This window comes from Argopecten irradians, chromosome 10, assembly GCF_041381155.1.
Source record: "Argopecten irradians isolate NY chromosome 10, Ai_NY, whole genome shotgun sequence".
Taxonomy (NCBI): Eukaryota; Metazoa; Mollusca; class Bivalvia; order Pectinida; family Pectinidae; genus Argopecten; species Argopecten irradians.
In genome coordinates, this window is record NC_091143.1 from 28245008 (window position 1) to 28260577 (window position 15570).

A 15570-nucleotide genomic window follows, 5' to 3' on the forward strand; every position below is an offset into this window, starting at 1 on the left:
TCCACATTATACATTATAGTAGAAGGGGCTACGTAAGCTAGGTTCTAAGGGTAATATACTTATTGTCTGAATTGTGATAATTTTTCTCGTAGCGTGTTAACGTTATTCTCACAGTATTTCTTTTTTTACTTTATATATTTCATACATTTTGCTGGCGTTGATGGTCAAAAAGAGAGAAGAGCAAAGGATAACAAAACTCGTAATATATTGTAATAAAAAGGCATCCCTGTATGGAAATCGACACAACTTCATACTGGCGCACTTGTATCTTTATTCATTAATGCACCTTTCGATAATTGATTTCGAGTCACTTTACTTCGGGTTAATGATTGAAGGATTATACTATATTTTTAGAATATTTCAAATATTTTAAATGACTTTCGATTAATGATTTCTATTCCCATTTCATCGGTTAATGCTTGAGGTAAAGTATATTTTCAAAATATTTAAAATATTTTCACCGTTTTAAGTACCATAGTTTTCACGCATACATCATTATTAATTGCATGATTCATTTGACTGAATTTTATTTGACAAGTAATCGTTGTGGATAAATTTGTCCCGTAAAGTAACCCGCCAAATGACACGACGAACCATTACTGTCACAAAGAGCGTTATTAGCGGACACAATAGGATGATGTATACGTTATCAGACCGGGCATGACACCTAGACAGTCCTTCACACGACCGAGTATTGATGTGGTGTCCGATGCGTTAGGACACTGTAGGATCCGTAGGTTAAGCTATACATCTCCATTATTTATAACAATAAGAATTTTAGACATGCAGACGGTAGATAGATGTAACAGATTGGTGTAGATATCAAGATGTCATTAAAAATGAGAGTTTGTAAAAAAAAGTGTATTGTTGTTGATTCATTTCTTGGCGTGATACTGTAGATCGGCGACTTAATTTCGTGATTTTTATGCCCAACGACATTTTTTAAAATGATTGAATTTCGCGACTTCCAGGTAAATCGCGATGTTTTACTTGTAGTTGAATATTTCGTGATTTCTTATCGGTCTCGAAAAACGAGAAAATCAATTGCACGCAAAAATAAGTAGATTTACAGTAGACTGGATTGCCTGCCGTAGTTTTTCTACTAACCGCTAGGCTTCGCTCCGTAAATACTAGTATTTATGAGCGCAGCCTAGCGGAGAGAATTGATACTAAAGCAGGTAATCCAGTCTAAGTTCACAGTAGTTACAATATCACCGATACTTAACTACCTTATTGTTCGACCCTTTCGAAAATTAATCATTTTGAGGATAATTAAATGGGTTGTTATTTAGATCCTTAGACAACAAAGCATAATAAGACAGATGAAAAAGTTTAATACAATCTAGGTCCTTTATATAAAAACCTTTCGTACTATAATACTTGTACGTAAACAGTTTGAGCATCTGGGCAATAATCTAGATGTCTTGTTGTCTAAACAATTGATATTTCTATATTTTATAAAAAATGTTTTGTTTCACAATGAGTGTTTTATTCCTTAATAATTATGTTTGTAATACATGTATTTCAAATAATATTGTCTCATCTAACAAAAAGATGCGATTTCAGAGAGCTCTGTTCCGTAGAACAATCGAGGACGCTTTATGAACCTTTCAGCTGCAAGCTTTGCACTTGCTTTCTGAGCTTTATCTGAATGTTTACTAGGATGCTAACCCCAATAGTCTCACTTTACGTGTTGACCAGACCGACAGATTTTGGTATCTGATAAACTCGCCACTTCTGGTACCGTCTTGTATTGCTCTGTCTGCCAGTCGTGTTTAGCCAACTAATTGAACCGTTCAGGAGGAATCAGACTGGCTGGTCACAAAAAAAACGGCCGGAAAATCACCCGATATCTGTTATCCATTTGTCTGGCGAATCTCTGCATATCTTCTGATTGTACCGACTGAGTTTTAATGGGCATCCATCTACAAGGTGATACAAAACACACGGTTATACAACGTAATAAAGACAAACGTTACACCGCGTAATGTATGAGTTGCCCGTCTCGACGCCTTTGTTTAAGGAATCGTACACCGGAAGTTGACTAATATGGCAATGTTTGAAACAGGAATATACTGTTCTCTGGTGTTCATGATCAATTTTCTTTCATTCATACATTTTTTCAGTTTATGTCATTCATGAGTTCTTTATGTGATGTTTTGCTGGTCAAATGATGACGATGACAGCCATTGTTGTAAACACTCGGCCGTCTCCAGTATGTCTATAGCACGGGACGCTAAGTCCTTTCATGAACACCCTAGAACAATAATGAAGCATTTCGCGACTCCTGCTTGTCACCAGTCCTCGCTAATTCAGAAAAGACCGGCCAAGGGTTTAAGCTATCAATTTGGACAATGATAAAATATTCGATATTAAATTGTCTCTAGGGAGATTCTGCGGACTCCACAGAGCATTAATAGTGGCCGCTGGGTCGTCCAACATACAGAATCTAGAACATGAGCGATGGATTTTACTCCGTCTGTCTGCTGTTTAGCATCGCAGACTTCATTTTTCTTAGCGAACCGTACACTTCCGGAATTAATTGATAACCGGTCTTGGCGTAAGAGGTTACGTTATGTCACTAGTGCTATTCCATCAAATCCATTTTACACAATAACCGCCACAGAAAAACTCTTTTCTCCTCTAAGCATCAGTTTGTCTTTCAGTATAAAACAGGACGCCAACAGACATGTGTAATATAACGACTGAAGAGATTTACGGTCTGCTGGAGGTAAATGCGATTATTCACGACCGAATTTAATCCAACTTACTAAAAACATAAGGTTCTGACTTAATTAAGTTAGACTAGGATTTTAATACTAGTACGACGTCAGAAACTGACATCGCCGTTGCTTTCCTAATAATTGGTATTACCCCTCCCTATGCTGCAAGACAGATTCAGTCCTACTTATTGCAGAAATACAGTGCGAACAATTGCTTAGACGCCATCAAAGACGTTTTAGGGCGTAGCAGACGATAGGATTAATTGGCAGACGTCAATCTAGTTGGCGGGAAGCTCGAGAGCCGTTGGAGGAAGATAGGCAGAACGATGACATAGTGCCATCAGGGGACCGCTGGATGTAACAATCGACCTTGAGCAAATGCCATGTAATCTCCAGAAACATATTACGCGGTAGGGCAAAATTAATATAAATGATCTCAAATTTTATTTAATTGTATCAAAATTGACGCAAAATCGCGAGGATATACGGAAAATAGCGTAAGTAGTTTAACCTGGTCGCTTTAAACAGACGTTTGCCTGGGGGATCTGTATGTGGATGTCGATTGATATGGGATTTCGAAAGTAACACAGCACCATGCAATTAATAACAGCATGGATTTGTTATCCATTAAAAAAGCATAATTCAGGAGAAGCGAGAGATGCTCTTGACTTCCCGAAATGCCTTGCGGTGATTAAAGCCGCCATTACATTTATCGAATACATCTACAGAATGTTACAGATGTGTCGCGTTTATTTCATATTTCTGTCAATTTTGCGGCAATCCTGTTGGTCTCGTTGATATATCCCTCACTATTAAAAATAAAGATGAGGTGATATTTCTTCATTAAATACATAGCATATCGACATGTATCTATAAAATACATAACGATGCAATGTATTGAATGCACAATAAAAAGTCTGAACGCTGCCTTCCATACAAGCCCATCTGTCCATAGCATTCATTTAGAAATGTTCATGACTAATGGACTAATATATACCTCACTCCAATGTCACCCAACGACAACAGTATGGTATATACGGAAATATAATTGCCATATCTATGCATATGAAAGCAGAGAGCACCAACTTTACAATGATATGCATATGATAAATCACCCAGTAATCATATTTTTTCAAATTACCATAATATATTGTATTTGTTGGCGTTTTGAAATGCACAAGGTGAAATCCGCTCCCCGTAGATTGTGCAAGTGTTTAAATCTCCAACTGCCCACAATTGCACTTTACAAACGCCCCTGAGCCCGATCGAGTTTCCTCAAACAGGTACATCTAATTGAAAAATAAAGTCAGTTAACAACTTAACATAAATTGATAAATTGCATTAATCACCGACTGGTTAGCTGCTGAATATCTCTTGAGTTTTCTGTCTATAGAAACACCGGTTCGTTCTTATCAATGTCGTTCCATGTGCAGCGGTAATTTCTGGAATCAGTTTTAGAATGAATGGAGATAAATGCACCAAAAGGTCAAAATGTAGCGTCGTATGTTAGGTTTTTTGGGGGTGTAGATCATCTGGTTGTTGTAAATAGAATGTTTTGATACATCATAATCTGTATGCTGAAAGACTGATATCTGTTGATGGCATCACATTTCTGTGTATCTCGGCATGAAGCCGGAGGTAATCTCTAACTTCTCAATATTGTACACAGACGTTATGATCAAATTTCTTCAATTAATATTAAAGTGGGTTGTGTTGTGCTTGTTTCAAAAGACCTGTCAACTTGAGGGTCCTTGGAGCACATCCGGTATTATGTACTTCCGCTGATATTTGTGCGTGCATCTCTCACCCAAACTCGGTTTGTATGAATACCGAGGCTCTCAAGGGGCTCCCATAGGGGGCCAAAACACGACAAAACCACATAAAAGAACTGTGGCTGGGTCAGAGTGTTTCAATATCATTCGTCTGCAGGTGTGGTGTTTCACTTACTAATTGAGAGTTTGACGCGTTTTGTTGCGTCTGAAGTAATCAATAAACTCGACTGTCCCCCGTACCGAAACCCTCGCCACCATATTTCCATGATCTCTCCTCTGAATGCAATGACATCCGCGTTGTTCGTTAGCTCGGTATTTGCCGACCAAATGTAATTTCTGTCGGTGTTTGGCCAGTCACTTGATGGAGTGAGAGTTGTTTTACTAATGACATATTCCTTGTTTCTTACAGGACGAAAAGAATCAGATCATGACGACAAGTGTTTGGCTACGTCAAGTAAGTACAATACATCAATCGAACCAGTTGTTGTGGACCATGTTGAACGAAACATTCCCCCGATATATTGTAAACGCAATCTTAGAACTCGTACTTAAGGATCGTTAGTGCTAGTCTAACGACCTTGGATCATGTGACATGTGCGTGAACACTCCTCTTTTGACCAAAATGTTGCAGGATCTGCCTAGCTCGGGTTAGGTCCATTGTTATCAAAAGCGAGGCTCGTTACATCAAATGGGTACTAAACTTCTATCTATAGATAAACTGTGTAGTACACACATAAAAGGCAAAAGCTAAAACATAAATACACAGTTTAAAACTCAAACAAATGAATTTGAAAAAAAAAATCAGAAAGGCCTGTCAAAAAATGCATCCCATATAGATACCAATGAATGTTTGGTGTATATAGTTGCAGCATGTTGCTATCAATATGGAAGTATGGCTTCTGAAAGCAGTAGACACTAATAGTTTAAACAAATGCGATAATGTTCCTAATGTTTTCCGACACATGCTTTCTGCTTCTTTTCTTTGTGGAAACTATATATAGATTTACTCCAATCACCCCTGGAATCAACATCCATCGTCAAGAAAGTCAAATAGGATATGTAGATTGCGGAAATAAGATTAGCCTAGGAAGTTTTGCTGGCTAACCCACGTTATCTACGCTGTCTCCTACTTAGAAATGTTTGTTTGGAAAGAGATTTTCGTCTTCGAATGTCAGACATTTTTTTATCAAAATATGCATCAGGAATTTTTCCGAGCATTTCAAGTTTTATATTTAGATAACAAAACAATGCATTTTATCACTAGTCGATGTTGTAAGGCTGGAAACCTCCTTATATTACCACTGCCGCCAGAGGGCTCTCGTGTTTTACTTGGACCAATCAAATTATTTGTAAACAAAGACGGATAACTTCCGGTAACGAAACACCCTGATGGGTTATTTATCTCAACTCAAGGGAAATCGTATTGATTGTTGTTCAATATTAATCATCACGTCAAATAATTATCGAAATTCCCTGCAAACATCTTCAGTTAAATTGTATTATGATTAAACTTTATTTTCAAAATGTTAATTACATAATAGGATCGACTTCTGACATTTAGATTAAAATGTGATTGCATCTTCATCTGAATACCACTAACATAGATATCAAGATTTGTTGAAGAAATTGATAATTTTTGTTTTAATGTCAACAGCTTATAATCAAAATAGTTTGCAATTGTGTACATAGCATATCGGAACGGAAGATGTTTGTCAAATGCTAAAGCAATGACAATGACAGTGGTTTAAATATTGATGTGGATATAGTACAATCTGATAAAACTATAACCATCATATGCATAGTGTTAACTCGGTACATAATATTTCTTCAGTTTGCTACAAATGCAATAAACATAACAAAATTGGCATTTTCGTTCCAATCGTTATTATCATTATAAAACTATGCATGCAAATTGTATTGCGCATTATACCTTTGTTCGTCAAATTCCTGGGGGTCATGCGTTTTACAAAACATTCATGAATCGAGAACAATCTTAGCTTAAAAAGGTGCATTCGTCAGGGAAACATTTTACCCATTATATATTACAGTTGTCACAATAATTGACGTAATGGTTTTAGTCTATTGACTTTGTGATGGGTTAAACTATATTATGTTCGACCATTTTTCAGAAAATGATATATCAGTAGAGTAGATCTATATTCAATAACAAACGCTCCCACTTAACACTAGTGGAGCTCTCTGTCAATGTATAACTTCATTAAATTACAATACTATGTATAGACCAAATATCTCATTGAAATCTACGTGTAGTTGTATGCTAGTTATATCTGCGATCATTGCAGTTTGGGTTGTAATTTTATTTAATAGCATCTAGAGCCTGGATCTTTACCAACTCTCTTAGGTTCTATGTTGGCTATATCAAAATCATTCATCATAAAGAAAATTGCATTGTGCTTACATGTCATAAAACCTTATGTACCGGTCGAGTAGTTTTAGAAAATAGACCATTTTAGTTTATGCTTAATGCCACAACCCAAAATAAAACAGATTCGTGAATATTTTATATGGGCTCATTTTAACATGCAACAGATATTGCATGGTAATCCACAACCGACTCAAATGAGACCAAATCTATAAGACGTGTATACAATGATTCGCCTCGTTTTGGATATCTTACCAATCGACGAAACCTATTTAACGTCAGGCTATATAACGCCGTAAATTGATCAAATGTCCATAACATGCAATTCTCTGTCTTAATGATTACAAAATCTTAGCCGAACGGAGGACGAATTCTGCGTGCGCTCATGTCTGACTACATGTATGATCAGATGCAGCTAACGGCAGACCTTATCAAGAAAACATTCTCTCCAATCCATCAAATTCACGTCACAATAAATCTCCACTGGAGTTCATTCCAGAAATCAGATAGCACCTGTACCAATCGAGTACATTGCGCATGTGTTATGCAAGCTTCCGGTTGTTACGCCTGTCTCTATCCATTGGAATTCTGGTTTATTGCTGGGTAGTCTACTTGTAACTCTATGTAGGCTGCCTGTAACACTAATTTTAATGTCAGTGGTATCGCTTACAAAACGGTATTTGTCTGTCTGAATGTGTTTCAGTTGATGGTTACGCTTTGAAATAGTTCATTTTCGGTCTTAATCAAGATGTACTGTCAGGTTCACATTGTTCTGCAGACAATTCACAGCTTAGCAAATGGTTGTTCCGTGATATAAGTAGTAGTGTATAGAGTAGATGTGTTTACATGTAAACACATGTTTTAATTAACTATAGGAATTGTATCACTTTTGATTTCAATAGAAATCTGTCAGGTATTTCGTTAAACACTTTTCCTCGTCTAAATAAATTTGATATATACTAACATAGACATGCTTAATTACTTGATGTAATCGGCAACTGATATATCGTTAAAATCTAATTCATATCTAATTAAAGTGTACATGTATATTGTTTACAGGTTATAGTTGTTAGCTCTTAGAAGTCAAATGCCTTATCAGCATCATGTGCACCAACAACTTTTACTTATTCGTTGTTTTTCTTTTTATATTTTTCATAATAATTACTTACTTCTCTATTTTTCAGGAATGGATAGATGGCCGCCTGAAGTGGGACCCCCGGGCGTACGGTGGCCTACAAGTCACACACATTCCCTCCAACGACCTCTGGCGGCCAGATATTGTCTTGTATAACAAGTTAGTATCAACCTGCACAGTTCCCACAAAACAAGATATTTGTATCCACCCTATCCCCTCGGTTTCCAATTTTAGGCTTAATAATTTCTTAATGATTTTGTTCGTTTGATTTATTGATTAAATATACGTCATATTAACAGTCTGGGTCATATAAGGACGACTTCCCATGTATGTGGTGTGTAGCGTGTATGAAGTCTGTGTTTTCGGAGACTGCGATATATTCGTGTTGTGTCCGCTAGTATAGTATAGAAATATTGTCCCTTTATAGTGCTATATTACTGAAGCATGCCACCAAAGACACCAAGCAACACATACTCTTCGATCACATTATACTGACAACTGACAGTATACAAAATACCACTATTGTAGACTTCAATATGTCTCGGCCAGGAGAGCCTTGTGTCCCCTGGGCGTGCGCTGAACAGAAGGCCAAAACAAAAGTTGGTGTCAAGGGAGAGGCTATGAAGAATAAAAAAAAGATAAGATTCTAAATTTAGTCGCCTTTTACGACCATGCAATATGGGCAGAAGGTACAATGCTAACGCCCTACCCGCAATAAGGCCTCACGGTAGTCTTTTTAGCAAAATGCCATGGTTCCATTTGTTCGTGTTTCGACTGCCCTACAGGAAGAGCGTTAGAAATATACCTGCTATTCCTATTGAGTGAACGTAAAAGTCATAAAAGTTTCAAAGTTATCCACAACATCACTTCTTATACAAACTCAGAGCTTCGACATTTTACCTTTTAACTGTCTAAAATACCCTGTCATTAGAAACATTTAATTATTTACTCCACACCAGTAGCCCAACCTTGTAGTGTACTCCAATTATTCTGTCCATTACCTGTGACCATGAAATAGTAATCCCAAATGCCAATTATCCTGTCCGCTTTGCGATCAGTCCCCAACCACACAAGTTCCAGTTACCCTGCCCAATATTCCTTAACCATACCTTTGCCTAGCTGAGGTATGGTTAAGGAACATTGGGCAAGGTAACTGGAACTTGTATGTCCAATAAGGTATAGCTAGACAAAGGTCTAGTTACCCTGCCCATTGCATAAATTTCCCATAGCTAGACAAAGGTCTAATTAACCTGTCCAATATATAAACATGCCTTAGCTAGACAAAGTTCCAGTTACCCTGCCCAATGTATAAACATACGTTAGCTAAATAAAGGTCTAGTTGCCCAATTTTCAGTATAAAGAGAATAAGGAGACTAGCTGATTACTCGTTGTCCCTACATAATGGCACCATGTGGGTTGTTTGGTGTCTTTGGTAATATGCTACAGTGGGATTGCACTGTAAAATGGACAAGGGTTCCACTACGCACCTATACCACAGCTTCCTAAAAATACACTAAAACATAAAGCAAATCCTACACAGGAAAGGTCGTCATCAACAAACGTTAAATGTTTATGGGACGCAAAGCATATTGAACTAGCCAGTCTATGTCCTCACGATATTACCCTAGTTCCAGGTATCCTGCCATTCACCTTTCAATAAATCTTTAGTGGTTACCGCCCGAGACGCTTACGTTTTTGATCGCGATAAGTAATATTAAGATGTAAGGCTCAGTTATACTTCCTCCTTTCTATATATATATCTTTCTTTAGTGTGACCAGTCCACTCTGGCGTTTCTATTCAGTCTGATTCCTCTGTGCATTATGCTACGTTTGCTTGTATTTTTTCCTAAAATTCACTGTAATGAAAAAGTGTCGTTGAAACGTCAATGGGCTCCATGATACCACGTCAGGGTTAGGTCGTATTTGTGTGATATAGTAATAGGCGCGTTTGATTGAGATTTGAGTGTAATTACATTCGTTTGGTCTGGCCCGCCTGGGGAGCATAAAAAGCATCTACTTCCCTTTACTCGTGCAACCAATGGACGTGTTATGTACGCGCGACATAAAGAGCTCGTGCCCTTTTCATGACAAACAATCCTAGCCTGTCGCTATTGGTCATACACAAACATTCAACAGCGCCATCTATGTTTACAGAGAGCCGTTTTAAATCCATTATTATCAACGCCATCTTGATTGTTTCTTAAAAGATACTGCATGATCAGGCAGTGGGACTGTACCAACGTTAAAGACACGGTTTGAGTATACCGTGTAGTGTTGGGGGGAAATCCGAATCTCATTTCAACTATAACCGGCAATGACGTTGGACAACTATCCAAAGACGATGCTAGCACAATAAATACACAACAGAAGCTAATTCACTTTGTTTCGTCTGTGGTACCATGGAGACCTATACAGACAGTTGTAAACTAGCCTATACTGGCTGGACATGGCAGATAAAAAGATTTAGATGGTTGAGAACTTCCACTAATTCCAAATGATGCTTCAAATGGTTGTTAGTCATGGTAACAAGATAGGATCATATTTAACTTGGTAACCAATGTCCCCTAACACCGTAAATGATAATATTTCACATAGCGCCAAAGGTCACCTAACACTGTACAGGGTTATATCGGTCAACATCCAAGATATATTTGACTAAGCAAATTCAAGTTAATATACAAATGTATTTCAATATTATGCTGATAAAACACCAAATATCACAAAGAGTGAGATTGAACTGGATATCGAAGGTCATTTAACATCGTAAATGGCAAGATTAAACCCAGACTATGTGCATTTCATTATATATCAATGATAGCAAACCATTCAATTTGAAATTAACCGCTGTGTGTTTGATTCTTGCGCATGCAGCACTTACCCATTCCCAAACATCAAAAGTGGTGATGTCACAGAACTGCGTTTTAATATCAAATTGTGTTCTGCTATTGTTTATTTGATTACATGTAGGGCCCTTTTAACACCACAATATTTCCGATGTTGCGCATTACATATTTGGGTTAAATTCATGTGCAATTTATTCTGATATATAAAGGTTAGCTTAATGAGAACAATTGTACGCCCTCGACCTTACCCTCTGATTACGAGTTTCCTGTTAATTAGAGTGATTACGTGTCTAGTTGAGCGCCACACCTTTCGCTATTTACTGTATAATCGCTAATATTCGCGGGGGTTTTAATTTCGCAAGATTCGCGGATTCATCCAAATAAGTAAAAAATTATATATCGCGAAATTTATTAAAATTATGGTTTTACATATCCGAGCCCGTTGTAAAGGATGACGATTTCAAAGGCTATGAACTTGTTTATTTCAGTGCCGACGGTGACTTCGTGTTGAACCTGCTCTAACTATGAATTTGTTTATTTCAGTGCCGACGGTGACTTTGTGGTGAACCTGCTCTAACTATGAATTTGTTTATTTCAGTGCCGACGGTGACTTTGTGGTGAACCTGCTCTAACTATGAATTTGTTTATTTCAGTGACGACGGTGACTTTGTGGTGTCCATGATCTTACTATGAATTTGTTTATTTCAGTGACGACGGTGACTTTGTGGTGAACCTGCTCTAACTATGAATTTGTTTATTTCAGTGACGACGGTGACTTTGTGGTGTCCATGATCTAACTATGAATTTGTTTATTTCAATGACGACGGTGACTTTGTGGTGAACCTGCTCTAACTATGAATTTGTTTATTTCAATGACGACGGTGACTTTGTGGTGACCCCGATCTTACTATGAATTTGTTTATTTCAATGACGACGGTTATTTTGTGGTGTCCATGATCTAACTATGAATTTGTTAATTTCAATGACGACGGTGACTTTGTGGTGTCCACGATCTTACTATGAATTTGTTTATTTCGATTACGACGGTTATTTTGTGGTGTCCATGATCTAACTATGAATTTGTTTATTTCAGTGACGACGGTGACTTTGTGGTGTCCATGATCTAACTATGAATTTGTTTATTTCAATGACGACGGTGACTTTGTGGTGAACCTGCTCTAACTATGAATTTGTTTATTTCAATGACGACGGTGACTTTGTGGTGTCCATGATCTAACTATGAATTTGTTTATTTCAATGACGACGGTGACTTTGTGGTGTCCATGCTCTAACTATGAATTTGTTTATTTCAGTGCCGACGGTGACTTTGTGGTGTCCATGATCTAATTATAGATTTGTTTATTTCAGTGCCGACGGTGACTTTGTGGTGTCCATGATCTAACTATGAATTTGTTTATTTCAATGACGACGGTGACTTTGTGGTGTCCATGATCTAACTATGAATTTGTTTATTTCAATGACGACGGTTACTTTGTGGTGTCCATGATCTAACTATGAATTTGTTTATTTCAGTGCCGACGGTGACTTTGTGGTGACCCTGCTAACCAAAGCTGCTGTTCACTTCACCGGTCTCGTGGTCTGGGAGCCACCAGTCATCTACAAGAGCTACTGTCCAATCAACGTTGAGTATTTCCCGTTCGACATGCAAGAGTGTTTTATGAAATTCGGGACATGGACCTATGACGGACATCAGGTGGATCTTCGCCATTTGTGTGATTCTAAAGCAGTGATGGTAGGCGAGAACGAGCAGGTGATCGACAGGGGGATTGACATCCGGGACTTTTACCAGAATGTCGAGTGGGACATTATAAACGTGACAGCACGGCGGAAGGAGAAAAATTATCCGTGTTGTGATCAGCCTTATTACGACATTATGTTTAACATCACATTGAGGCGTAGGACTCTTTTCTACTCTCTAAACTTGATCATGCCTTGTCTGTCTATTTCGTGTCTGACTGTACTGGTGTTTTACCTGCCCTCTGACAGCGGGGAGAAGATTACACTCAGCATATCCATTCTTCTGGCTCTGACGGTGTTCTTCCTCCTTCTATCCGATATCAATCCGCCCACCTCTCTAGTCATACCGCTCATAGGAAAGTATCTTTTGTTCACAATGATCGTGGTGACTATGTCTATATTCCTGGCAGTTTACACGCTGGGAATCAACTTTAGAACTCCAACTACCCATAAAATGAAGCCGTGGGTGAAACGAGTATTTACAGAAATTTTACCACGGATATTATTAATGAAAAAGCCCGATCTAGAGAGGAAACAGAAAGTGCCAATACGGACAGTCAATGGAATAGAGATGAGAGAGGTTAGAAATATCTATAGCGGGTCTTCTTCCCCTAGTACTTCCAAGTGGAGCGACAACCACCCTTACGATAACCTTCATCACAGAAACCTGTCCGAGGAGAGGGCGGAAATGAACAAATATCCAACGGAAGTACGTGATGCTCTCCAGGGAGTTACTTACATCGCCAACCATCTACGATCAGAGGACGACGACAACTCGGTAAGTCAACATTATGGGCGATTAATTGGTAACTCGAAATTAGGCGATAATTCGAGAAAAAGAAGATACATCAGTGAAAAGGGGTGATAATTCCGGAATCAGGGGTAATAACTCAGTAAGCATGGGCGATAATTCAGCCAGTAGGGGCGATAATTGAGGAAGTAGAGACGATGATTGGGTAAGATGACATACTGCCATCGTCGGAGAACCACGCATAATATTGCTTCGCTTTCAATGAGGAGCGAGTACAGACGATGATATATTGGGCGATAAATTGGAGTTCAGATCTGTTTTGGTGATGAATCTTAGTCAATGGTTTTGGCGATAAATCGGAAAGTCTGCAAAATGAGCAATAAATTGACAAGTCAACAAACTGTGTGGTGTACCGTAAAATCAATCATTTATTCAATGTATCGGTAAGTTAATAATTTGGGCTTTATTCATTAATTAATATATTGAACAATTAATTTGATATACCTGTTTTCACTTTTAACATACCCTTACCCTTAATTTTATTCCGTTTTCCAGGAGGTCAGGGACTGGAAGTACGTTGCTATGGTGATGGACCGCTTATTCCTGTACATTTTCACGACAGCCTGTGTGTGTGGTACATTGAGTATATTCCTGTACGCTCCTTCCCTTTACGACAAACGTCCTCCACTGGCACTCAATGACGCTACTGACAATTGTACAATCTAGGTCACAGAAACGCTTTGCGTGCGCGCTATTTACTCAAATTGTGACCACGTGATAAGCATTCGTCAATGGATGCCACTGATCCAACCCTTGTGATCTCAATGTAAAATAAAAAGAAGAAATAAATTTTGGTTTTGTAAAATGTAGCTTGATTATTCATTCTCACGATTTCCCATCCTGAATTGTTTTATTCAAAAATGGCAAACAGTTTAATTTAGTATTGTTTATTATACGACAATATGACTCTTCAACACTACAGTAAGATCATTCAGCATACAAAATATATCCTAAACCTTGAGTTCGCTACATTTTTGTACATTTATAATTCCAATCAATTGCTAAGGATTTATTTTCATAGATTACAAGACAATGTTCGAGGTAATGAGAAATTAAATAAACCTTATCCCCGAGCAAGTCGTAGCTTTAGAGAGTATTTCAAGCAAGCATATTCCGGTTCAGTTTCCATACGATGATGACATTTGAAGAAAGCATTTGAAACATCGGATGGGCATCTAATAAGACGGTGTTTTGTGGAATGTCTCCTATTTTTTTATAGATATGAGAGTCTGAAAATCTAAAAGGAAGGACCGCCGACTTACGATTGGATTGTCCCAAGATTTATTGTGACATCTTCTCCTTTATGCATAAGAATTTCTGCATCCGTTTGCATGTAAATAGCTTAATTTGTATAAGGCGAACGGGAAATGCCGAGGTTCGGCCACCACTGGCAATATACTGAGACCAGGGGATACAACCAGATAATAATCTTTATCTTATACACAATAAAAATATTCTTTGTGTGCGTGATTCATCCAATTACAAATGTTTCTGGTTCCTCTGTTAATGCGTAAAGCTTTAGTGTCAAGAAATTAGGGAGAAAAACCTCAAAACCTATAAAGATATATTAAGTGAACATAGCTGTTGTAGTTATACGTGATAATTTGTTGTCAGTAAAATAGTCGCGTGCTCTATAACAATGTGATTATTTGTAACTAAGAACGCGATCTATATACGACATTTCTGACATGCAAGCCGACAAAAAACGCAGGTGATTAGCTATTGGAATGTTTCTAGTAGTTGAGTCGGCAACCACGCCAGACTCCTCCTTAGGCACACTACACTTATCTCTTCGCCGTGATTTCAAACCTTAGAAACATTTCTTCTCTGAGTTTTATTAGTTTGGAATTTTAAATTACGTGATGCTATCGGTACTAATTTACAGTGACTAAGTTTTATTCCTGTGGGACAATCGGCTGCCATCCAAACTACGGTATATATCTCCGTTCCGACAGAAACCACGGCAGTGCCATCACGTAAAATTGCCAGTATGGGGATTGGAGAAATCAAAACTGACTATTAATTTGTAACATCGCGCCATTGGAATGTCATTTTAGTAATTAAATTTAGATAGCACACACTTGCTCGAGAGACTATTGCAAAAAACATTGGAACGGAAACCTGCAGTCTTAGTGAAAGTTTGTC

At 37.9% G+C, this 15570-nt stretch overlaps 1 protein-coding gene across 1 annotated transcript in view; it reads left to right on the forward strand.

The window, feature by feature from the left end:
• Positions 1–14230, forward strand: part of LOC138333553 (acetylcholine receptor subunit alpha-like) — a 31282-nt gene extending 17052 nt beyond the window's left edge. The window contains exons 3-6 of the mRNA XM_069282006.1: positions 4905–4949; positions 8063–8172; positions 12390–13392; positions 13921–14230. Of these exons, the coding sequence (XP_069138107.1) occupies positions 4905–4949; positions 8063–8172; positions 12390–13392; positions 13921–14091 (1329 nt within the window). The 3' untranslated portion in view covers positions 14092–14230. The remainder of the gene's footprint in view (positions 1–4904; positions 4950–8062; positions 8173–12389; positions 13393–13920) is intronic.
• Positions 14231–15570: the final 1340 nt, after the last annotated feature.